Source organism: Ambystoma mexicanum, chromosome 11 (genome assembly GCF_040938575.1).
Source record: "Ambystoma mexicanum isolate Mex_15411 chromosome 11, UKY_AmexF1_1, whole genome shotgun sequence".
NCBI classification, from domain to species: domain Eukaryota; kingdom Metazoa; phylum Chordata; class Amphibia; order Caudata; family Ambystomatidae; genus Ambystoma; species Ambystoma mexicanum.
Window position 1 is genome coordinate 861,044,024 of NC_090934.1, and position 25,194 is coordinate 861,069,217.

Here is a 25,194-nt window from a genome sequence, read left to right on the forward strand (position 1 = left end):
AAAAGCAGTGCTTTAAGTGGTCTCAGAAATCGAGGGGGGCAGGTGGGATCTGCAATGAGGGAGTGTGGCCTACATTATGGGTGTGGCCTGAAGTGTTTCCAGCACAGGACAATTCAAAAAGGAAAGTTGTTGGGTTACTTTTTTTTAATTGTCTTGCACTAGGGATTCACCCAAGCCAGTTTTCATTGGGGCTCAATTAATTTTGTTTAATTCAATAGACCACAGTGCTATGTGAGACTGGCTTGTCATCATCAGGGCTCGGGTTCGAATCCCCAGCACGGGACAATAACAAAAAAAGGGTTATTTTTTATTGTCCCATGCTAGGGATTCCAAACCAAGCCCTGCCGCTAACAGACCAGTGTTGCAGTGCACTGTGCTGTTGCATAGGTGTACAATTTCTTTTGTTTTATACAATAGACTGTTTGACACTATGGGCTTTTTATGTCAAGCAGTCTATCAATCAAACAAACGAAATCCACCACCTAAGTAACAGCACAGGACAACTTGACACTGGCTAGTCACTGTGCGCAGGTTTCAATCCTACGCACGGAAAGTTTTTAAAAAGTAGTTGTCGGCTGACTGTGGTTATGTGAACCCCAGCAGAGCCGCGGCTTGATCAACGTTTTTGGAGACTCAGCAACCGGTAGCCCCAACCCACTTAAAGCCTTGGTCACAAGTTACATAGAGACTGGGATTGACACAAGGTAACGATCTCCAAAAGGTCCACATTGACATAGAGTTAGATTGCATCAAGCAGTGTAAGATTCAGCAGAGCAACACACTGATCACACTGATACCAGTGTGATACCGCTCAGTTCTGGGATAACATGCAGTGACGCCACAGCCCCACTCAGCAAGGTTCCACGGACCCCCACAGCAGAATCCCAGTCCTACAGGTGCTTAGGAAGAGGTGGCTGAAACCATATATCCTTGAATGCACAACCAACCACCATTTGACAGCCCCTGGTTTGCTGGATTGTGAGTGTTGTCAAGTCAGTCTCATAGATGCTAAGAGTCTGCATCAGTGAAGCCATGTACATTTTTGAAAGGGAACGCGAGATCTTCTTATCCCGAGGTTCCCCGCAATGGGTCTTAGAAGTTGAAGAAAATAAAAGGCCGAATTGAAACCTTGCATTAACGATCATCAGGGAGAAAGGGGCAAACAGCTATGCAGCCATACCCCTTTCATTCTTTGGTCATAAGGGCTGAATATGGCCTGGTGGGTAGGACCCTAGGGGGCTGGTTGTGGCAGACTGAAATGGCTTGTTATTGGAGTTATGCCGGAGCTGTTCTTCGGCATATGCTAGCGGCACTAGTGGTTATTTTGGTTGAGTTTGTTGGGCCGAAAGGTAGAATGTGTGGCGATTTGAGTTTAGTGCAGCCTGACTGACGGATAGGGAGTTATGGCCACAGAAGATTTCGTCAAAGAAGAATTCATCACATTTTTTATAAAGAATTTGCCCCAAATATATGTAGGGGTGGGTTTAGTCAAATAGTTAATGTAGGGGTGTTAAGCGCGAATTGCGGAACGGGGGGGGGGGGTCTCCCCTCACAGATATTTGCAACAAAATCGACTGGCAAAAAAAAAAAAGATAATCTTTTCTATCAGATCACATAGAGCCCAGTCTGAGGTTAGAGCAGTGGACCCTGTGGTCTTTGTAATTCTAATGGATTTTTCTCGAAGGGTGATTTGATGGATTGCACATGGAGTGATGTGTAAGTGTAGAGTAGTCTGTTCAGCGTAGAGTAATCTGTTCATATCGCTCTCCCTAGTTGGCTCTCCCTAGTTGGCTCTCTGCTGCAATGAGCATCTGCTGAGGTCACCCTCCTTGAGGATTTCTAGATCTGATGAGTCTAAAGATTCTGTCCCATTCGTTCCCTTCACAGCCACTACCAGAGCTCAGATGAATGCCCCAGACAGGTGTCTCTAGTCTGTAGATTGTACATGGTCTTTGAAAACCAATGCGCCAAGAGATGCTGTCAAAATCCTGACTGCATGTTAACGAATTGGATTTTAAGAGTACATGTTCCTAATTCGATAACATCAGGGGCAACGAGTTTGTCTTGGAAGCAAAACAACGCAGTGCAACACAGGTTTGAATCCTGGTTGCACGCTTAGAAACCACACGCTGGTATTAAGCGCATTATAAATGAGCAATCAAATTAAATAAACACGTGTTTTAAACCTGTAGCGGGTTGTCATGGAATGGGTGTAGGGATATTGGGGAAAGAGATAGGAGTAGGGAAAAAACAGTGATTATTTAGGAAACCCCACATAAAGGGAAGATCAGAAAGGGCGGTCTTAAAACTGCAGTTCGGGAAGTGCGGGTCATGTCTCCGACATTTGTTACACCCTTCTGTAACGGATAATCCATTCGACTCGAGGTAGTTAATTCTCCAGAAGAAAAAAAAATGTATGCTTTGTGTGTCTCTGAAGAACTGGGTCGAAAAGGGGCACAGGCGGTTCACAGAAACTTCACTGCATGGGCACAGGGTTATGTGGCCTCCTTTGGTTTCCATCACACATGTTGATACACCAAAGTAGAGTGCAACAGGGTTACCTGTTGGCAACAACAGGTCGGGTGATTGTTGCGTTGTATTGAGTCTCCTTAGGCCTGGAGACTATCCCTGCTGCACCAGAAGTCGCGCTTCATCTTAGAAACACTTGACACTCATAACCCTATGGTAATCTTGAATGTTATGTACATCTTAGTTACACCTCTAGTGCCCCTCTCCTTAGCGTTTTCTGATGCACCAAAGTAACCAGGGAGATCAGACAGAGCAGGCTCCAGCATTACATTTTGTGCAGAAGGTTCTCTAGGCGTTTTGAAATGTGTGCAGGCGATGCTCTAAGGCGCGTACCTTGGTGAGTGGACTTCTTGGTGATGGAGGAGGGGCTCAGTCCTGCTACAAAAGGCCAGGCAGACGGGTGGTTCACCTGTTGCAGATCTCAGATGCAGAGTGCACATAGGTTCAGCACAGTAGAAGCCCCTTTTAGGGCAAAGGCAACTGGCCTAGAGGCAAGCCAGCAGCCCCACTGAATTCTCCAGAAGCCAACCTTGGTGCAATCAGACTGGCACGCTGGTGCACCAGAGAAAGTACATTCCAAAACGGGTGGAGCCAGACGTCTGGGAAATAGCACCTGAGCGGCCTAGTCTGGGTGGACTGCTGGGGTCTCCCCTGAGTAGGTTGCTGTTCCTTGTGGGTCCCCACTGATTCCACTTTCTGGATGTGAGCCAAAAATTATCCAAAAGGCGTGTCGAGCCACAGGGCCAAGCCGGGTGATGGAGGAGACGGGTTTAGTCTGGCTCTAAGGGCCAAACGTGGGCCAAGCCAAAAAAACGGCCTCCACAAACTGGGGGCATTATATGGCGATATTTACATGCATGGGGCTAGGAGGGGAGGGGGGGAGACCTGAGAGAAATGCACATGCTAGTGCTGGGAGGGGAGAGAGTTTGAGATAGCGCTGCTATTTTTTTGGGATGGAGAGGGGGACTGGGAAAGAGAAGGAAGGATAGCCACGCTGAGGACTGCATGGGGGAGGGACATCAGCATTGCTTTTTGGATGGCACAAAGCAGGGGGGCTGGGGTAGAGAAGGAGGAATATCGGCGTTCGGCGGGTTGGGACAGGGCCAGTGTATTTTTGCGTGGCCCAGGGGAGGGGGCTGCGGAAGAGGAAGTGGATGGCGGCACTAGCGTGAGAGGCTGCTATGGGAGATGTCGGGGAGTGGGACAAGGCCAACGTAGAAAGTGTTGGCACTCACCCCCCACCCCCATGTGTACCCTCTGCAACAATCGGTGTTACATGTAAGGGGCAGCTCCCGCTACCAAATCTAACAGCTGTAGTCACGATTCTAACCCACCCTGAAAAACCCTAAAAATATACTTGCATTTGCTGCTGATGAAATAAGACATTTGAAAACATATTTAAAAAGTAGGCAGTATCTTTTAACAGATCAAAGGTTTCTGGAAACAAGTTATTTTATGGGGATATTTTACTTGGGTGAAAAATGTGCATCTTTCATGTCCACCTCCTCACCACCTTTCCCATGTATGTTTTTATTTAATTTAAGAGTTTAAATAAAACCTTGTACACCGTTACATTTACATCAAAGACATGAATGCAATATCCTCACCCATTACACATTTTCTAAAATATTACATTACTTATTTTATACAAAACTAGACATTTTATAAATCAGTGTTCCAGAGTTTCCAAAGTTCATATCTGTTTACAATACCTGCAATTTGTTTGTTCTATCAGAATTTCTTCCTTGGACCCGTTACCGCCTCTGTCTTCTACAACTTAAAACGAAATTGAATATACAAAAATCTGAACAGTTGATCAGGAAATAACTAAATCTAATGGCTTAAGGGAATTGTGCCTCAGAAAAATAAAATCATGAGCTAATTGTGCTGTTGTTAACTAGTGAGCAAAGTTCACAATTTTATCCCATAACCAAGCTTTTTCCTCCATTCCCTAATTATTTGGTCTGCAACTCCTATTGTACCAATCCTATCTCATTCAGCAGAAATTTCAATTTCTTCCTAAAAAAATATTTTCCAGTTTAAATTGAATCCTAATTCTACTTCCTCCATCATGCCAAACCTCCTTCAGAACTGATGTTAACCTGTCTTCAGCGGCAAACATGATCTTTACAACAAACGAGGCTTGCCCTCGTTTATAGAAGATCTCCATTGACACCAGGTTTACCTCGACTCGCACATATTCCACTGGTAAACCAGAAGGTAATCATAAGATTATTTTTAAATAAGGACTCTCAATAGTAGATGACCAACCCAGAATTCTTCCCAGCCAGGGCTCCTCCCATACAGAGGACTAGCCACTACTCTTTGTGTACGAGCTATAAGAACACACCATGCATATAAGGGCCAGGGCCATGTCCGACACCCGGGAGTGTGGCCCACTAATGCACACAATCCATTTCTGGGATTGACAGCATTCCAGTTACTACACATCCATTGCCACTGCAGTGGTGCAGTCACTGCAGGATGACTACCAGCAGGAATAGTAATTGAAGACGGCGGGAATCCACAGCATAATTCACCCCAGCTGTAATGAAAGCTTAAATGGTACTCTTTTCATCCACTGTGGATAAAAGACAGAAAGGTGCCAGCTAGAATTTGATGATATGCATGCAGGCTGCACAAGGATCTCTGATGTATGTGTTCCTGGCCCCATTCATCGTGTGTCATACAGCAATATATGCACGGAAAACAAAAAAAACGGCTCAGTGTGCAAAAATGTGAGGGTTGTAATGCAAACAAAACAGTACCCATATTTCTTAGCCATCTACTTCGTTAACACTAATGGGCTGAAGTAGAGCTCTCAAATCATGTCCTGTAAGCATTGATATGTTTAGTGTATGTCGTCGTGCATTCGTGTGCAGAATACAACTACCGGCCTACATGCACCAGACTGCAGTCCGATGTACGCCTAAAAGTCAGGACTGATTCATTATTTAGCAACAAAAATCAGCCTACTTGGGATGCTGTCCTAGAGGTTGTGCTACTTGCAACACCTTTGCACAGCCCAGAAGAGCCTGTGTGATCGGTGGAGAAAGAAAGGGAGGATGGCATACTGGATAGTTGCCACTTCTATGGCATAGGGCTAGGTAACTTAAAAAGCGACCAAATGTCTTACACTGCAAAAGGAAATACACAGATGGTAAGTGCAGGCCATGCTTAGGGGCAAGCCTGGAAGAGGAAAAGAGAGTAAAGTGGCCCAGAAAAGGAGATGTGGAAGGAAAAAGGGGAAGGTGAGAAACAATGGTGTGAGATAAAGAGACAATAAAGGGGGGCTTGAGAGAACTAGGGAGAGAATAAAAGAAAGATTACGCGAAAGGGGAGCAGAGAGTCCAAGGGAGATCCTGACAGTTGAAAAGAAACACTATTTTTAAGAGGCAAAGAGAAAGAAGGTATGAGGGGGCCTGAGAGAGGAAGGGAAAGAGAGGCAACCAGCTGTTCAAGGGCACGAGTGAGACAGAAAGAGGCAGCAAGGAGGCATGGCAGATGTGACTCACACGAGGAGAGAAGTTGAAGTAAAGCAGAAATAGAGCTCAAAATCAGCAGCAACATGCATCCAAATTCAAACTAGAAAAAGCAGAGGTGCTCTGTAGACTTCTGGAAAAGGACGACATATTCTTGCAACCTTTCAATATCTAGGAGTACACCTGATTTCTGAAACTCCTCATCTCCTTTTGCACAGAGAAGTCCGGGGCGTTACTGAAATATAATTTCTCACAGAAGTGAAAGTGCAAAGGGTGAGGGGCATCTGCAGCCTAAAGGGTAGCAAGAGCAGATCAAGTGCTGGCGACGCGGGGGGGGGGGGGCTTTTGGTCTTTTCCCATTCTGGTCACACCCTGTCTGTCATTGGTTCCTGGGGTTCTTCTGGCAATCCTCACGGTATTCACCTCTCTTCTATACATAACTCTTGGAGTTACGACTTCCTAGATGAAGTCTGCATTTCCTGGGTGTGCCATAGATAATTCAGAGTACAAGTAGGTCCCAGGGTCCTAAGAACCTACTAGATTTGAGGGACTTTCAAGGTTGTCACCACCATGAGCTCTGCTCCATTCAGGCTCACGTGTCCTTTTCATTCAAGGCCTTGAGACTGCCTCCCATGTTTGGAGGCTTCTTTAAGGTTATCAGTACTTCTTTGGTTCAAGGACCTTTCAAAGTACTCTAGGGGCCTCATTACACGGATGGCGGTAGGGATTTACCGGCACCGGTAAAATACCGGTACCGGTAAATCCTTACCGCCTTACTACGAGGTCCCTTTGCGGGTTGGGGGATTTAACGCCTGCTTTTTGCAGGCGTTAAAATCCAACCCGCTAAGGGACCTCGGAGCTAATTACGGCACCGCAAAATTGCGGTGCCGTAATTAGCGCCTTCCCCATTCCCATAGAGCCCTATGGGGCAGAAATGGGAATGGGGAAGGGCAATGGTGGAAGGGGGATTTACCGCCCCTCCAACCTTGGAATGGGGCGGTAAATCCCCTTTCCGCCAAGACGGTGCCGGTATTTTACCGGCATGAGCCATGGCGCTAATAGCGCCATGGCTCACCGGCTACCGTGTAATGAGGCCCTAGGTCTCTTAGATGCTCCTGTGGCGTCTTAGGACTTCTAGAGAAGTATGTTCACACGATTCTCGACAGCTCTTAGTTGAAGTGCTTGTCATGCATTTCTGCACCTTGTGGGTCGAGTGCTCTTAAAGACTTTTCCGCACCTCTTAGGTCAAGTGCCAGTGGTGGTATTTGTGCAGCTTGTAAATCAAGTACTCAGGACTTCTCAGCACCTCTAAGCATGAGAGGCTTCTCCTGTCTTATCAGCACCTGTGGGCCAAGAATTGTCAATGCCAGTTTGGTTCAAAAGTTCCTTGTCAGTTTGCACCACATGATAAGTCAGGAGCTCTTCAAAACGTCTGCACGGCTCTCATGTCAAGAGCTTGTCTTGGCTTCTCAGCATCTTGTGGTTCATGTGCTCTTCAACAGTTCTCAGCGTCTCATAGACTGAACGACGACTCCTGGCTTTTCAGCACTTCGTAGGTCAAGTGCTATGCAAGACTGTTCAGGGCCTCTTGGAGGCAAAGGCTCACCCTGATTTCCCAGCACCTCTTAGATCACCTGCACGTCTTGGCTTCCCAGCACCTTCGGGCTCAAGGGCTCCTCAACACATTCTATGCATGTCTTTGGATCTGACCACCAGCACTCCTATCTCAGCATCCTTCTTCCCACCCCCAAACAACAATCGCTCCTACTGTGTCTCCCAAAGCTTCCTTTTACATACTTTCATCCCGACTTCCCATCCATTCATTACCCTGTCTTCATCTGACAAGACATTGGCCCGCATTTGATGAATCCCTCCTCCTCCTCTTCTTCTTTATGACGGTATTCAGGAGAGACTGAATAGTACATCCACCATTTTGTTTTCCATCTCTTTCTGGCAGCATTTGCAGACTCAGCCCAGCTTCTTCCTCTTTACATATTCCCTCCATTGCAAATATGCTTCCGGGGTTTATTTAGAAGTGTGCTTGTGAACTCTACCAATGATTCTTTACGGCCATTGCAGGTCCATGCTTTCTCCCCAATAGATGTGTATCTCTGCTGCTGCTAATCAGCTCGTCACAGTACATGTTAACCGACTCATGGGTGGCAGAGGATGGACTGGGGAACGTGTCAAGAAGCAGAGCCAAGAGGGAGGGCTGTAACAAGATTACTTGGTACTGCCAGAGTGGGACTAAATGGCCCAGTCCAAGGCCTAACGTTGGAGCTACACCTACGACCGCCATTCGATTAGGTTCCATGTGCTAATTCCACCACAAATATATTCCGATGCAAAAATATTGCCATATTTTTGCTGCAGAATTCACATATGGACCCTGCAGGGGACACCTCCGCAACCACCACATAATTTTTTAATGCGCGAGGACACCCCCGCAACCCCAGCTGCAACATGATATGATATGATATGATATGATATGGCATTTGTAAACGCGCCTATACACAAGTGTTTCAAGGCGCGACGAAGCAGGGAGGGGGGAACAAGGGGAGACAGACAACGATCCTACTAGGCCAGGTGTCATTCAGATCGCGCAAGTGCATGGGTAGGGGGGACGGGAAAAGTGCATGGGGGAAGGGAGAGGGGAAAGTGCAGTACAGGGTTATAAGCATACAGCATACAGGATAAATAACAAGGGCCAGCTGGTGGCAAGTGCGAGGTAAGTGCAGACAAGTGCTGGGAAGGGGGGCTGTATGGATACAGACACAGTCCCGTAGTGCAGGGGTTGCCGTGGAGGCAGTGCAGGGGAGAGTGGCTGGGCCGAGAACGGTGAATGGCCCAGTTGCAGATTCAGTGCAGTTTCAGTAGTATTAGCAGGGGAGAGGGGGAGAGAAAGCGGAGGCAAAGAGGAAGGTTTTGAGGTGCTTCTGGAACCGGACATGGTTCTCCTCAAGTTTCAGGGAGGCAGGAAGGCTGTTCCAGAGGGAGGCCCCTGCTGCGGAGAGAGATCTCCCCCCAACTCGTTGCTTGGAGAAGCGGTTGACCCTGAGGGAGTTGGAGGCGGAAGAGCGAACCCCAATAAAAAACGGCCATATCGACGGCGATATTTTTGTTGTGGATATTATGTAGTGATACCTTGGATTAGTATTTATTGGTTAACTCTGTCAGATGTTGTGGAAAGATTAGGAATGGTGAAGGCAGCCACTCTCCCAATGTCAGCCTGATGATTGACAGAGATGACGGCCAACTTGGTGACTCACGAGCGGAAGCGAATGTCTGCATCAAGTCGGTCACTGGATTAAAAAAATCTAAACTGCTGATGTGCTATAGGTACACAGGCTAAGGACTTTTAAACAATACAGCAGCTTGCCTATAGGTGAAAAAAAATTAATGTAGGTGTGTAATATTATGAGAAAATGGTGTTCTGATTACAACAGCTTTGTAACCTTTTGTAATAAAGACAACGTAAAGCTAGCTCCCTCAGTGATGTGCCAAAAAACTGAGATAAAATCAGTTTCTTGAAGGATTGCTTCGGAAATACAAGAGCTTTGCCTGACGATGTTATGTTATAGAAAGTGTTTATGCTGCACCAAATCACCACTGTAGTGGTCTTAAAGCACTGAGCCTTTCCCATGAGAATAGTGACCCTGCTCAGGGTGGCAGCCAGATGTTGGTCTATGGGGTGGAAACTAGCTCCAGAAGAGCGGGTTAGGGGAAGAGTGGAAAAACGCACAGGTTTAGCTCACAAATTTGAGAAAATAACACGGAGAGTGATAGTGATCATTGGATTTAATGTATCGTTTTTAGTGTTTTGACCTAAAGAAAATGTTAACAAAAAGAAGGGACGTGCCCTTCCCTTATTGGTCAGCAGAACTTTCATTACGGCTGCTACTACCGTGGTCGTAATATTACATTTAGTCATGATGTGGATGTGTGATGGGCTTTAGATGTGCTTAACCGTGCCTGGGAGTTGTGGGGGCTACTAACCAGATCATCCTATTCGATTCCCTCCTCCTGCTATCCAGACAGGGTTCTCGTAAAGCCAAGCCAAGGAGAGGTTGACAGATGATCTCCCCCCCCCCAATCCTGAGGCATACCAGACTGCCCTCGAGAGGAGAAGAGAGAAAAAGTGTCGCCCTTGTATGTAGTGAATTGGTCATTAAGCCACTGGAGTGCAGAAGAAGAGAAATACATTTGAATGAAGGATGTACAATGATTAATGACAGGCTCACTAGGTCAAAAGAGACATTCACGTTAAGGACAGCAATCCAGGAGTGCAACTGTTCCTTATAAGGCCTGTACGCAGAGGCTGTCTGGAAGCTTAGATGGAGGTTTTGAGGCATTCCTGACCTACTTAGGTGTGTACAAGTAATGCCCAAGGAAGCAGGAGAGGACACACTCTTCTACACATTCTCTAGGACCTAGAGGGCCTCAAACAGCCACGTCCATAGCCAGAAAAGCTGGGAGGAGCTGCAGACATTATCAAATGAGGCTGGTTTTTGATCTGTGGCTTCTCTGGGAGCAAGGTCCTGGACTGCGCTGCTTGGGAGTTCCTGGGGCTTGCTAGGGGCTTTATGGGGATGGCAGTGTGGAAGGAAGGTTTCCTCTTGAGCCGAGGGCGGGCTCTTCTTGGAGTAAGTCTGCACAATCCAGTCTTGTCTGTAATTAAGTACAAACATACTCCATCAACAGGTTGTATCAAAGTTAAACACACTACTTAAATTGAGTAAATACTACTAAAGTGTGCAATTACATTTTTGTAACTCAAAATTGGCCACACCCCACTTTACTATTCAAACATTCAAACAGACATATAAAATGGGGAGAAGATTAGTTATAACCCAAATTGCAAGTCTTCTAACTTTTCAAGGCACTCACAACATGTCTACTCATTATGGAAGTCCAGCCCTATACCATGCTGTATCCAGGTGTTATGAGTGAGTATGCCTAGTTGCAGAGGCTTAGTTAGAACATTTCAAACAGATACCTATCGCTCACCTGGCTCGACCGTAGAAAGCAATAGGCATAGAGAGGCTAAGTTGGCTGGAAAGTCCAAATCGGCAGAGTTCGTACCATATGTGAAGGTTCCTATAAAGAAAGAGGAGGCAGACTAACATCCCTTGGTGTTTAGGGGGACAGGGAGAATTCAAATAGGACTCCTGTGCCAATGTTTCACCATCATCGACAACATAAGGATAACTGCAGGAAGACCTCACGTCATAATTCTTTTTAAATTGGACTTAAGTACTTGCATGCAACCCAGCACACTAAATTATAAGCCACAAAGCCAACACCCTCAGAAGACAGAGGATCATTAGGGACAACTGGGCTCAGCGATGATCCCTGCACCAGCAAGATTCTGACTGCAGGAGTGGGGCTTCCTTAGATTGTCCAGTTAGACACCAGCAATTACCCCTGGATGAGAAGAAGATGGCTCACAGTTAAATCCAATGATACTGGAGGACCCCCAAGGAGCAGTAGACTGGAGCAGCAGCAGTTGCTACGCCGACCGGTTCCGCAGGCACAAGACAGCTTTGATGTCGTAGTTCTTGTGACTAATCAACTTCCAAGGCACCAGTGGCGCAGAGATTAATATCGGTTTCTAAACCATCAATCAACCCCACACCTCTATTACACCACAAGGGATCTAAACAGATTGGAATACAAGTAAATTATAATTCCTTCTTGTCCAATTTTGGTAACACGGACGGAACGGCAGGGCTATCTCTGCAATGTCGTGGATCGTTGGTTAGTTGCAACACAGCGAAAATACAATTATTACCCAATGATAAAAGGGACTGTCCAGTCAAGTTTGTATAAAAGTATCTACTTTATTATTACTACAAGATCAAGCAAAAGGGCTCCTGATGATGACCGTATTCTGCCACGAAGGGCTATATTATCATGAGATACAATTGAAAGGGTCAGTGCAGCAAGCACGGCCCCCTGTAGCACGTATGGAACAACAGATCATATAAATAACATCGGGTCTCCCACCTTAGTTGTTTCAACAAATTTCACTTTGATTCAAAACACATATACATGTTTACTCAGTGGTTTAACACAGAACACAAATTTCTAACACATACGGCTATATAGATATGGCACATATCTCAGCAAGTTGCATTACTTGCAGTTAAGTACATAGAATCAACACAATATAAATCCTACTATCGGGATCAAGCACAACAGGGGTCATAATGCATAAACAGATACAGTAGTTACACGCAGTGAACAGAATTACAAAAACACTGAAACTATTGCAACACTGTGACTAAAAAGTCAATGTCAATGTCTACACCACGATGTTTCGGCCCGTCTGGTGCTGGAATGTAGCCCTGTTCTTATATGGGCCTTCGTTAGGACAAAAAGACTGTGACGTCTGGGTGTTCAGTGGATGCTGTCAAAAATAAATGGAGCATAGCGAGGGAATGGTGCAGCAAGGGTCGATTTTCAAAATTATGTGTTACTGGATAAAACACAATCAATGTGATATTTATGGACCATCTAACTGTTGGTAGACCGAGCTTAACATGTGGGTACCACGCTGGACCACAGGAAGCTGAGTGGCAATCTGGATAGGTCAGATGTCACTGAGTGTGAGGCTCTTGTCACGGGGCGCCTGTCCAATCTGGAGAAAATAGTGGCTGTATGAGTATTCAGGGTGAACTAAGGAGCATGTCATATATTGACATCAATGTCATGGGCTTACCTGTGTCTAAGCAGCGCGTATAGTAACGAGGTAGCTGAGAAGTAAACCAGATATCCTCCAGACTAAGGTTACATTCGTGCAGGCACCAGCATCCATTATGCCATAGTTTCATGAGGCAGGACCTGTAATAGTGGGCATTGTTTTAGGGTCCACACCAATCAGCTGTATCTAATTATTAGGTGTTCTGTGTTATACCACTGAGTAAACATGTATATGTGTTTTGAATCAAAATTAAAATTGTTGAAACAACTAAGGTGTGAGACCAGTTGATATTTATATGATCTTTTGTTCCATACGTGCTACAGGGGGCCGTGCTTGTTGCACTGACCCTTTCAATTGTATCTTATTACTACAAAAGACAGTTCTAGCACCCTACAATTACACCCCACACTGTAAAGGAACAAAGAGGACAGACGGTTTCGCAAAGGAAAGGGATGCACTCTGGATACTGACAGGAGGGTAGTGGGTAAAGTTGTCAGTCTTATAGTTCAAGATTATTTGGTTTCAGTACCAAATGGGCAAAGGGTTGTAATTGTCTCTAGGGGCCTTCAGAGAAGGACCAGGGGGGCAGAAACACAATGTACCTGGTGCTGAAGAAATTCTTGGTGATTGATAGCACCAAGGTGGTTTGGGGGTGCTTTGCAGGCCATAAGCGGAGTTAGTGGCTCGAGACAGCTGCGGGTACCAGGCAGCAGGCCGTTGGGCAAGCAAGGCTGGACGGATGTATACAGGCTGTCTGGCGCTGCGACTCGAGGCCAAGAATCATTGCCTCTGTGCTGGTTGGCAGATCTGGAATGCTGGTCGAGGTGTCTCAGATGCTCTGTGACTGCAGCATGACAACAGTCAATGGTGCAGCTGGATGCAGTTTGTGGACTCAACTGTCTCGAAATTGTCCTTAAAGAGGTAGACGCTGGATGATGCTTGTCTGGCACTCTTCTTAGATTCTTCACAGGGCTTGTGTCCTTTGAAGGCTGACAGCCCAAAGCTCAGGAGGGTGCTAGCAGGCAACTGCCTTGTCCTTTGTCCAGAGACTCTGCGGCACTTCCCACCTAGGAAGCTTGCTGGCAGAAACTAGCAGGGCATGCTGTGTGCTGGCTGGGTACCAGTTCTGGAGCTGCTGGACGGGTCCTCTGAGTTCGATATCTCCCTCTGTCCTTGGGAGATGTTTAGGGGAGGGATCTTGCTTCCCTCTTGGAACTCCTGCCCTCCCTTCACTGGCGGAAGATGTAAGGTAGACTGTACCTTCAGCTTGGGTCCAAATGAGTCCTTCTCCTTACTCCTTGCAAAGTCTTCAGATGATCTCCTAAATGAGGGGTTCAGCCCTCTTTTAAAGCCAAATGGACCTCAGTGATTAGTGTAAGCTAGGCCCACCTTGATGAACTAATCCTGGGTCCCCACCATCAATCTTCAATGATGCTTCAGGTCAGAACCAGGCCGCTTGGCAACAGGCAGGGGGAAGTATGACAACATACTTCTAAGTACCACCCATCTTCCGGTCTGCTGTACATCAAAGTGTCTCTCTAATTAACTGAGCCCTTTGTGGTGCTTAATCACAACATGGGCCTCCTTTGAAGTAGGGGGTTGGAGGCAGACGTTCGTCTCTTACAATTCTCATACTTGCCTGCTCTGAAAGGAGTGGTTCCAGACAGGACATTCACTGCACTTTCATACCAAGAAGGGGTGTTAGTACCAAGTTGACACATTGTATTACAAAGGTTTGTCACTCCCTGCACCCAGGCCTTCCCTGAGGCCTGCTAATTAACATTCTTCAGAATTCGCCGCCACCAGCAAGGTTTCACAATGGAGATGTAAATCCATGGGGCCTTGAAATTCTAATCAGGCTGCCCATGGCCAAAGGCTTTTTATGTACCTACGGCTGTTAGGTGTCAGCTACACATGACCGGGGAGGGCGGCGCTGGTAAGTTGTGTCCTTCCAGAGTACATGACTATTTTTCTGCTGTGCAGTGAGCGTGGAAAATGTGCGCGGAAACGGCCCCATCATTTATTCTTTTTTAAAACAAACAAAAAAGCCCTCTGGAGCACAATTTTCCTGTGCGGAGAGTCAAATTCCTCACAGTTTGGTGCCAGATGGCCCTTCTCCACAGTGAAGAAAGATAGTGGCAAGATTTAGATGTCTTTGCAGTGCAAGGAATGTGCTCATGAAATTTCCAACCCTGATTCTTGGAAGTGTTGATGCACTGAGCCAGCCAAGCTGCAGGGGGGTGCAGGTGAAATGCAGCACTGCAACTCTTCTGAGCTCTGAGACAGTGGGGGCAGCAAGCAGAGGCCTCATGGAGGTCTCCCCAGTCTAGACAAAGGCAGACTTTTTCTATTCAGTGGTTGCTGAGGCAGTGCTGATCACCACAGCAGTCTTCCAGTATTCCACTGATGGTCCTGCTCCAAATCCTTTTCATATAACCTAAATTCAGACTGGCGGAAACCCAGCCTCCAATAGAAGGTACCTGCAACATTCAAACAGGAGGGAGTTCAGTCATGCAAAGAGAATTACCCAACATCTGCCCAGAAACAAGACATACTTTGGCTCGGATATATACCGATGTCAGATCGCCCTAATGCCTAGTCCTAGCCAGTTCAGGCAAACAATGCACAGACCAGGGATTCCTTGCAATAACCCCAAGAAAGAGCACAGTCATATGTGATTGTTTCTGACCTAAGTGCACAGGGTGATGGCCAACGGAGAAGATGGTACAAAACGTAGGGTCTAAAGCACTAGGTGCAGCCATTTTGAAAATATGGTATTCAGAAGGGAACTAGCGCTGTAAAATAAATGGGTGCGGTAGTGCACCTGGAAAAGAGTAGAACACGATTTCCTGCCACCAGCCTGTTTAGTGTGCATCACATAAGTAAGCACACTCCTACTTACACAAAAGCAAAGCGGACACAAGCTTTCCCTGCAGCACTCCACTGAAGCTCGCTTGTGCTGCCGTGTATAAACAAAAGCAGGAATAAAATGGATGCGGCTCCAGTGTATTGATACCACAGGAGATGACCAGCACTCAAACAAAGTGAGTTGAGCTGGGCAAGTGTGGCGAAAGGATTTAAAAACCAGTCAGCATCCCGGTCATTAGAAGATAGGCTGAGGAACTCGATTAAAGTCAATGGTAAAAGTAACAAAAAGGAAAGGTTTCCTAACAGACTGAAGTAACGTCTCTTTCCAAGCAAACACAAGCATGTTGATACCAGGACTGCCAAGCCAAGAGGCCAGCAGCGGCCAAGTAAAGGATACACTGTGAGTGGTGAATGTGACTGGAAACACGGGGGACGAGGGGCAGAGGAGAATCCATCTTTCTGGCCGCAGTGCAAGCCTGGCAGCCTAGGTCTATGAAATAACAGTGGGGGTCAGGCTCGGATTGGCCTATAGGGCAATAGGCCCGTGGCCGAACCAAAATTGCAAAATGCTTGTGTGGGCCAGGTTTTTGGGTCAAATTGGGGACGTTTTATGGCCAATGTGGGCCAGTTTGATTAGTTATTTCACTATGCAGCTAATAGTTTTCACCAGTGTTGCTGAATAAATATTCTTTAAAATGCGCAATGTGCATCACATTTGATAAAAAAAACCTCTACCTTGGGTATAATTCAAACAGTGTCACAAAAGGAATTAATTCCCATTTGCAACTGTGGGCCACTTTTGCGTTGATGCCCAAGACAATTTTATGCCCCGGTCTGACCCTGCTGGGGGTCATCAAGTGGTTACCCGGGCGACATAGTAGGTTGAATAAAGAGTAGCTAAATGAGGAAAAGGTCTGTCCCCTCGTAGGCGAGGAAGTTAATCAATACCGTAACGGTGGGCAGGCATCTTTGTCAGCGGTATTGCTTAGAGAGACATTTTCCATCCTTCCAGTAATACGAATGTTATTGGGGCCGTGCTTGTTCCTTTCTGCTACCTCCAGTTATAAAATAATGATTCAGTTGTGTTATAAATCAGTGCACACTTTGCGTTTAAAAAGAGAATGGGGACAGAGACTGTAGCCTTCTCCAGCTGGAGAGCCTGTGTCTTTTGTGATTATTAAAATAAGCAGTGACATATTGTTCCTATTTTAATAAGTGCCTGGGCCCACAACCGTACTGTAATTATAAGACATTGTAACCAGTCCAGTTATCGCAGGTGGAAAGATATGACACACATTTCAAGTCGCATGACGTGATACACAATGCAACTAGTGCGCTTATAAGAGCCGTCATTTATTAACTCTGAGGTCAATTTGTCGATCCCAAAGCCCAGGTCAGTGATGTGAATTCTGAAACATTTTAACCAATGACAAAATAAATGCATTTTAAATGGATGTAAGTACATAGCGAACATTTCAACTAACTTGATGCAGTGAAAAGTGTTGATAAATGAAACAACCCGCACTGAATAGCATTGACTAAAGATGCGAAGGCCTCTGGAATCTAGGGGGACACAGGTGTGGGGATGCATAGGAACGTGTGAACGTGAAGAATGGATTGAATTAGAGTGGTTGTAGTCACTATTGGCTCTTGGTTAAAACCACCTGGAAAGAAGATGTCGGGCTCAGCGGGCGTTTCCTGTAACACAAAGTAACATGGGGTATAGAGTGAGAAGATTGGGGCGAACATGAAGAGTATATACCGGACTGGAGCAAGAACCAGGGGCAGTGAGTTCGAATCTTTGTAGTCCGGGGCTTTATGAAGCAATGATGGGTTGCTGTTGTGTTATGAAAGGTGCAAGGCTCTTTTTTTCTTGCCTTGTTATCCTTGAGTTGCAACTTACTTTTTATCTCATTCCTACGCTCGCAAGATGGTGTGCAGATCCTGCCAATCCCTACCAGGAGAGATGGGAGGACCTCCTTGTCATGTTCTTTCTTCAGCGAGATGTTAATAATCCCAGGGGTGAGGAGGTGCTGGGGAAGGAAAGGAACCCATTTGATTTTAGTCGTTGTGACGATTAGGGGGAGGATGGGGTTCATTGCTCATTCTCGTTTTGGATTACACTTGACGTCCACTCTTTTCTTCAGCCTTCTTTTCTGTGGAGTATTCTGGTGCCCATTCACTCGTATGGCCTGGATCTCTGTGTATTGTGTGGTGACTTGGTCTTGGAGCTATGGGACTGGGTTGGTGTCAGAACTTGGAATGTTGCACGTCTGGAGTGTTCTGGTCCTATGGGTTCTAAGGTGGACGGTTGGTCAGGGCGGTTGGAGGAAGAGCTGGCTTGACGGTGTGGGGGAACCAGTGTTTGCTGTAATTTAGCATATAACTGCGTGTTGTGTCTTATGTAACCCACGTGCTTGGAGGACCAGGGGCAATAAAGCAGCACTATGTAGCGCGTGTCTTACTTGTGGCAGAGGTATGCCACTACATAGTGCTCCCATCCCTTTCGTTGAAATATTTTTGTTGTCCTTTTCTTTTTACCTAATTACCCCTCCTCCTGCCCTTTATGGTTGGGAGCCCCTTCATAAACCCTCTCTTTTTTACCCCTCCACTCTATGCATATCTACCCCTACAACTCTTCTATATGTTTTCTCCCTTTAACTAGTAACGGCAGTGCCATTTTTTGTTTAAGAAAGTTTTTGCTCTTTCTCTGACAAACCTTTTCGAATAAACTGGCTAAACCCTTCATCCTCCTTGTAGATCCGGCAGAATTCCCGAGTGATCCTGGGGCATAGAGATGGTCATGGACACAATGGAAATGGTGAAAAGACCATTCTCAGAGGGGGCAGGTTGGCGCAGGTGGAAGGTTGGCGCTTTTTCTCTCCTATCTGTCAGCTGAATTTTCATGAGACGGCATGTGACATTTGCCACATGGCAAACACATAGGCTTAAACTTCCCTCGTCATACTCGATAATCCTTTGTGTTGTGCAACCTGGAGGAGTTTTCTTTAGTTTCACGAGGCAAGAGAGGCCGTTGCTGTTGGCAAGGGGTTAGGACGAAATTACCTAAGTAGAAAAGTCCTACCACCAAAAGTCCGACCCCCATTTATTCGCATATGTATATGTGGGGGGGGTAAAGTTAATAAAAATGTATAGCTGTAAGGTGGGGGTGGGTCTGGGGGGCCTCCCCCCACATATATATATGCGAAAAAATTGAGGAAAAAAACTGACTTTTGGTGGTCGGACTTTTCAACTGGGTAATTTCACCCAGATCCTTTGGCAAGATGGAGATTTTGAGAGGGTATTTTGTGAGTGGAGAAGGATTCCACTGACTCACTAGGAAACGGGATTTGGGTATGAAACTTAATGCCCAGGTCTGGAGGAGGCCAGTTTCGTTCCTTTTGGTGAGGGTGCACAGAGGCGGAAAATCGGCTGACATCTAGAACTTACACCTTTGTCCACTGGTGAGGGTGCCCTGATAAATACGATGCTTTGAGAAGCCATAAAACTCAAGGAACCTCATTCCTGATTAGGGTCACACATTCTGAGAGCAGTGCATATTACTTTCCTCTAGTTATCCAACCTCTGGTTGTTGTGCAGGGTCCACTGCTTGGAGTTGTAGAAGGGTTGTACCTGTGTTGTAGTTGTTGGTGGTGGATGGTGGTTTGTAAGCTTTCAGTAGCAGCAATGTTTGCACTTGTGGGAGGCTTTGGATTAAAAGGGTGATCAGGTTTGTGTTATTTTGTATTTTGTAGATGGGCTGGTGATTGGACATGTAGATGGGCTGATGGTTAGGAGTGGGGTATCTGGTGCTTGATGGGATGCCTGATTGACCCTCTTAATGCCCTGTTTTTCTCCTGTTAGATGCTTCCCAGAGATCCCTGCATCTACCAGCTATGGCAATAATCAGCCCTGCGGCTCATCCAATGCACCTCTGACCAGCCTGAGTGTAAACGTGGGACACGTGGCACACCAGGGTGCAAGTGGTTTACTCCATGCTGGTCCCCAAGGCCCAATTCCAGTACGGCAAGGTTCTGGCTTTGTAACCCCTTGTGGGCCGGGGTATAGTACCCACCAGAACTGCAACAATAACAATGGCATGGCACTGCCCAAAACGTATCTTGCTGGGCACTGCATGACTGGTATTGTTTCTCCTATCAAGTCGGAGCCACAGGCTCCCTACGCACCAGGGTAAGTACATCCGGATGAGAATGCTGGGGCAGAAAAGTGCTGGTGAAGGACAGGGGTGGGGTGGGGCAATCCTGAGCTGGTGCAGTGCTGCTGAAGGGCAGAGGTGGGATGGGGCATTGCTGGGGTGGGGTAGTGCTGCTGAAGTGCAGATGTGGGATGGGGCATTGCTGGGGTGGGGCAGTGCTGCTGAAGGGCAGATGTGGGATGGGACAGTGCTGTGGTCGGGCAGTGCTGATGAAGGTCAGAGGTAGGATTGGACATTGCTGGGCTGGTACAGTGCTGGTGAAGGTCAGAGGTAGGATTGGACATTTCTGGGCTGGTACAGTGCTGGTGAAGGTCAGAGGTAGGATTGGACATCCCTGGGCTGGTACAGTGCTGGTGAAGGTCAGAGGTAGGATTGGACATTTCTGGGCTGGTACGGTGCTGGTGAAGGTCAGAGGTAGGATTGGACATTCCTGGGCTGGTACAGTGCTGGTGTAGGACAAAGGTAGGATGGACATTGCTGGGGTAGGACAGTGCAGGTGGAGGACAGAGGTGGGATGGGAGATTGCTGGGGTAGATCCGGGCTGGGACATACATACAATAGATGAGGCATCGCTGGGGCGGGACAGCACTGGGACTGAACAGTGCTGTGAAGTACACAGGTGGGATGGGCATTGCTGGGCTGGGGCAGTGCTGCTGAAGGACAGAGGTGGGATGGGCATTGCTGGGCTGGGACAATGCTGGGGACACGCATAAAAGGGATAAGACATTAATGGGCTGGGACAGTTTTGGAATGTAACAGTGCTGTTGAAAGACATGGGTGGGATGGGACATGGGTGGGGTGGAATAGTGCTGGGGGGGGCAGAGGTGGGCTGGGACATCACAGTTGGGGTAATGCTGGTAACGGACATGGGTGCGAGGGGACATTGCTAGGCCTGTACACTGCACTGATGGGGTCCTGCGGTGGGCCAGTCCTAGGGAAAGGTGGGGTTGACACTTAACACAATGTTCCGGACCAGGTCTCCATCCTGCTTAAGTTAGAAGAGACCGGAGCCCAGAGAGGTGCAGCGGGCAATACTGTGTAAGATTGGGGAGCAAACGGGCACCTCTCGGGGTTCCGCACTGGGCATCTGTGAGACCATATATTTCGATAGGCTTTGTGTATCAGTGTAAGGTGTCATGTATGTTTGGGGAGATACACTGTAACGTCACTAGTCCATCACCTCAAACTGTTGCCGTGCAGTTCCATGAATGAATACAAGAGTAGCCAAGATTTGTGAACAAGCAAGTGCTGGGCACATAGTGTGTCTGGCAATCCACATTAATCGCCAGCGCCCATCCTCTCAGGGCGACCTGTAATGCTGTCCTCTTGCTTTTCCCCACAGCACTTTACCAGACTCTCCCCCGGACTCCGGATCCGAGGCCTACTCCCCTCCGCAGATGAACGGTAAGTAAAGTGCTGGGAATCCGACAGTGGCCCCCGCCCTCCCCGCGTGCCTGGCGAGCGTGGTTGGCTGTGCAGAATGTTATCGGGTGGGGGCGGCGGAGGGAGAAAGGCACAGGTAAGAAGAAGTACGTGGGGAGTTTATCGGTGGGTAAACACGGCCTGGCTCGGGCCTATTGTTCGCGCGACCGGCCTGCAGAGTAAAGGCGGAGGCGGGACACGCCGTGCTTCGGCGGGCGAGGCTCGAGCGCTCTCCTGGGGAGAGAGTCCCCGTGGGCGTTGAGCGCTGGAGGATCCCACGCATGGTTTGGCAGAGCTGTTTGGGGGCAGACCTGCGGGTGGGTTGGCGAGGGCTTGATGCCAGCCGCGGGGTGGTAAGTTGCCCTTAGGAGAGAATGGTAATACGTTGCTGTGATGTGTATTGATATGTATTGGATAACGTGCCCCCTGCCAAGCTACAAGGTCACCTAACTTGTTGTGACCTTATAATGCATGTTCACCAACATGGATTCTCGCTTGTTTTAATGCACGAAATATTCCCGTGTCATAGCTCTTGGCTCGTCCCTTGTCAGGTGAGGATATGTCACACAGCCTTGTTTGTTTTCTGTGCACTCGGTGGTGAATCGCCATAACAGGGTCTTTTATATATGTGCGAGTACAGGTACCAGAATTGAAAGGAAAATAGAGGACTGGATGGTTTATCTCACCTGACACAGATCAATTCGCGAACCTGGTCCATGCAGCCAGGAACGGGGAATAACGAATAAATACGGAATCTAATCGGTTTAAAAGAGGCACACCAATAAATATCTTGTAATGCCCTGTAAGCACATAGCATGCCCCTACAAATCCAGTTAAAAGCCTGCTGTGAGGTTTAAATTAAGTGGTAACGTAGAAAGATTCCCACTCTTCGTTTCTAAACCCAACAGTGCACTTTCCTTATCTATGAACGACTGTTAAATGACAGAGAAAATGTGGACAGAAGACTGTAAAAAGCCAATCACAGCTTTATATACGTGTTTACGTGGCAGCAGCAATTCTGCTGAGATGGTCGCTTCATTACACTGGCAACAGGCGTTGTGACGTCACAAAAGAGCGCTGCAAAGTCATACCGCTGACTGTGCGTCATTGCAAGTTACAGCGGCATTAGAGGAATGGCAAGTTAGAGTTCCAAGATTTGGCGCTTTTAAGCAGCTTGCTCTCATTGTAGCGCTTTGCAAAACCCCAATAAATAAATAAATAAATACACTACCACACATTTCTACTTACCATAGGGTGACCGGATTTTCAAAACAAAAAACTCGGACGGCCAACAACATAAAAGAGGGACGACCCCATTGCACCCCACCAATTACCGCCCCTCCCCCAACACGCCCCCACAACCACCCCAATCCATATTTCCAGCACTTTTCCTTTCTATAAACTGTTTATAATCTCATTTGTGCAGTTTTGGCTGTGAATCGTGGCATGTTAATTCAAGACAAGTGTTAGCTCTAATTGATACTACATCGCCTGCTGGACAACCATTTGCAAGCCAGTCTCCGTGGCACAGTCAGGAAGTGTTCTGACTTGTACCAAAGAAGTTGGGGGTTCGAGCCAAACCCCTAACTTCAAAATGCTGAAAGTGTTGTGAAAAATAATTATGGTTTTTATTACCGTAGCCCCCCAAAAATGCAAACCCCGGACGGGGTTTAAAAAATGAAAAAACTTCCGGGACCCCGGGACGGAGGGTGATTTCCAGGTGGGAAAACCCGGACGTCTGGTCACCCTAACTTACCAACAGTTGGGCAAAAAATGCAATGCACTAGTAGAGGCTGTGTTGCTGTTCTCATATTACAGGAGAGTACCACTGTCACAAGTAAATGTTAATATGCAATGTATGTGTAGCTTCCAATCAGATATTACTGCAGGCTTCCACCTGTTACAGTGATATAAACTCACTGAGGGGAAACCACGCTCTTTTTGTGTGGTATAGTCTGCCCTTGTTGTTTGCTGGCGGCTTAGTTGTGATAGACAGGCAAAGTGGAATTAAAAAGCTTAGGGGCCTGTGCCTCCTATGGGCAGATTATGAGGGTTAAGTAGGACAAGTGATTCCGTCTCACATGGTGGGAGCAGTGGTCGAAGTGGGCGGGAGCGGTCGGGAGCGGTGCTCCTCTACTTCTTTTAATTAAGTTTTAGCGTTCCTATACTTTTAGTTTAAAAAGAAACCGTTCCAGAACGGTTTCGTTTTAAAATAAAAGTCTCTGAAGCAGGGCTGTCACAAGATGTGGTGAGGCCCGGGGCAAAACATTTGGTGAGGCCCCCTTTTGATGTTAAGCACTGGGCCCGCGGCGGCACCTTCGCAAACAGGGGACTCGAGAAATGTCCCATTGAGTGTGTGTGGAGGAACCCATATATGGTTTATTACTACAACTGCAAATCAACTACAGCAAAGTTGATTTCTCTTCTGAAGAAAGGTTTATGCCAAACTAACTTTTGTATCATATGCATAAACATATATAGGATTGCATGACGGCATGTGGTGCATGACACCAGCATTAAGGAGCACTCTGCCCCAGTGTGCGCATTAAAACACACATCATACGCAGTGACAGATGGATGATGTAGAGTGGAGGCTGGTGAATTTCTGAACTGAAGAGGCTTAAATGTTTCTGCCACTTATGCAGGATCGGCAGAGCACAGTGAGGGTGCCCAAACCAAACAAGGGTTACTTGAGGGGGTTTCTCACTCCCCAGAAAATGTTTGAAACATCAGGTTACACTTATGCATTTTACAGCAATTTCTTTATAAAATTGGGTAGAAATTCATACAGTTTGCAATTTGTTTTGTATGGAAGCACATGGAAAAACCCAATAGTTGCAAGTCACCAACCGTGCACAGGAACATTTTCCAATACATGTCATGCCGCAGTTGCACACAACAAATGCTAGTATAAAGATATATTCATGCTGGTTGTTCCTATGTGTTCCATGCAGGCTGCGCCAATATGTGCCATTATTACCATGTACGCCGTCCCAGCCAGTAAACATGCCATGCCACAGAAAGTATGTCCAGGCTGACTGTGCACCATGAGTGTTATTACTGGCTCGACTGGCCTAAATTCAAAGTGGGCCAATTTAGCCAAGTAGTATGTTGCTTTAACCTTGATGCACAGTCCTGTGCAACATGGGTAAAGCAAAACAAGCATTGGCAATCCTAACAGTTTGGGCGTTCATCTAGGCGTGGTAAAGGCACTGCTGTATTGGTATTAACTGCCCATTGATGGTAGCAGGTGCAACCTTGTTTAAATACCTGAGCATCTAATAGCAGTGCCTGGCAAATTCCTAATACTTATGCACAAGCCAAAACTGTTGGCTTTGCCAATGTTAGTTTTTAACAGGATTTCAGTGAAAGACACGTAGGGTCCAACACCACTGAGCAGATCAGGCTCTAGCCCCCTCCTGAAATGTTGGGTTTTGTTGACTCGACCTGGCTACTTGGGCGCAGCCAGCCCCTGGCTAGGGAGGGCTGAAGCCCTCCCACTTTGATGCAGAAGGCCTCTCTCAAAGTGTCGCCAGCCCGTAGCTCTCGTTATGGAGTGGCAGCAGCATCAAACATGCAGAATACAAATGCCAATCCAAGCAATATCAACAGATTAACTTAGATAAAGTCAAAGTCTTAACTTCTGGTCACAGCTTTTAGATGGCCCCCCTCTCCAGAGATTAGCATAGCGTTATGAAAGTTAAGAGCCTTTGAATTGGGGTGAAAGGTACGACTAGTGACCAACAGGAAGGTGAAATTGCTATTCAGCTTCCTAGCTGAGCTCAGGGCGTTGGAAGGGAAGTGGGAGCAGGGCTGGTTGAAGATGTGTCAGGACTGGTGGGGGCCCCTTTCTTTGCGATGTTTGTGTGGCACCCCAGGCCCTACAGATTGGAAAAATAGGCCAAAGCACCTGAGGAGTGCTTAAATCAATAATCAAGTCAAAATAATACAGTGCGGGGGTTAAAAGCTGCAGA

At 46.9% G+C, this 25,194-nt stretch overlaps 1 protein-coding gene across 1 annotated transcript in view; it reads left to right on the forward strand.

The window, feature by feature from the left end:
* MYRF (myelin regulatory factor) overlaps positions 1–25,194 on the forward strand; it is a 568,116-nt gene that overhangs the window by 275,608 nt on the left and 267,314 nt on the right. Inside the window, exons 3-4 of the mRNA XM_069623888.1 lie at positions 19,447–19,773; positions 21,141–21,202. Of these exons, the coding sequence (XP_069479989.1) occupies positions 19,447–19,773; positions 21,141–21,202 (389 nt within the window). The remainder of the gene's footprint in view (positions 1–19,446; positions 19,774–21,140; positions 21,203–25,194) is intronic.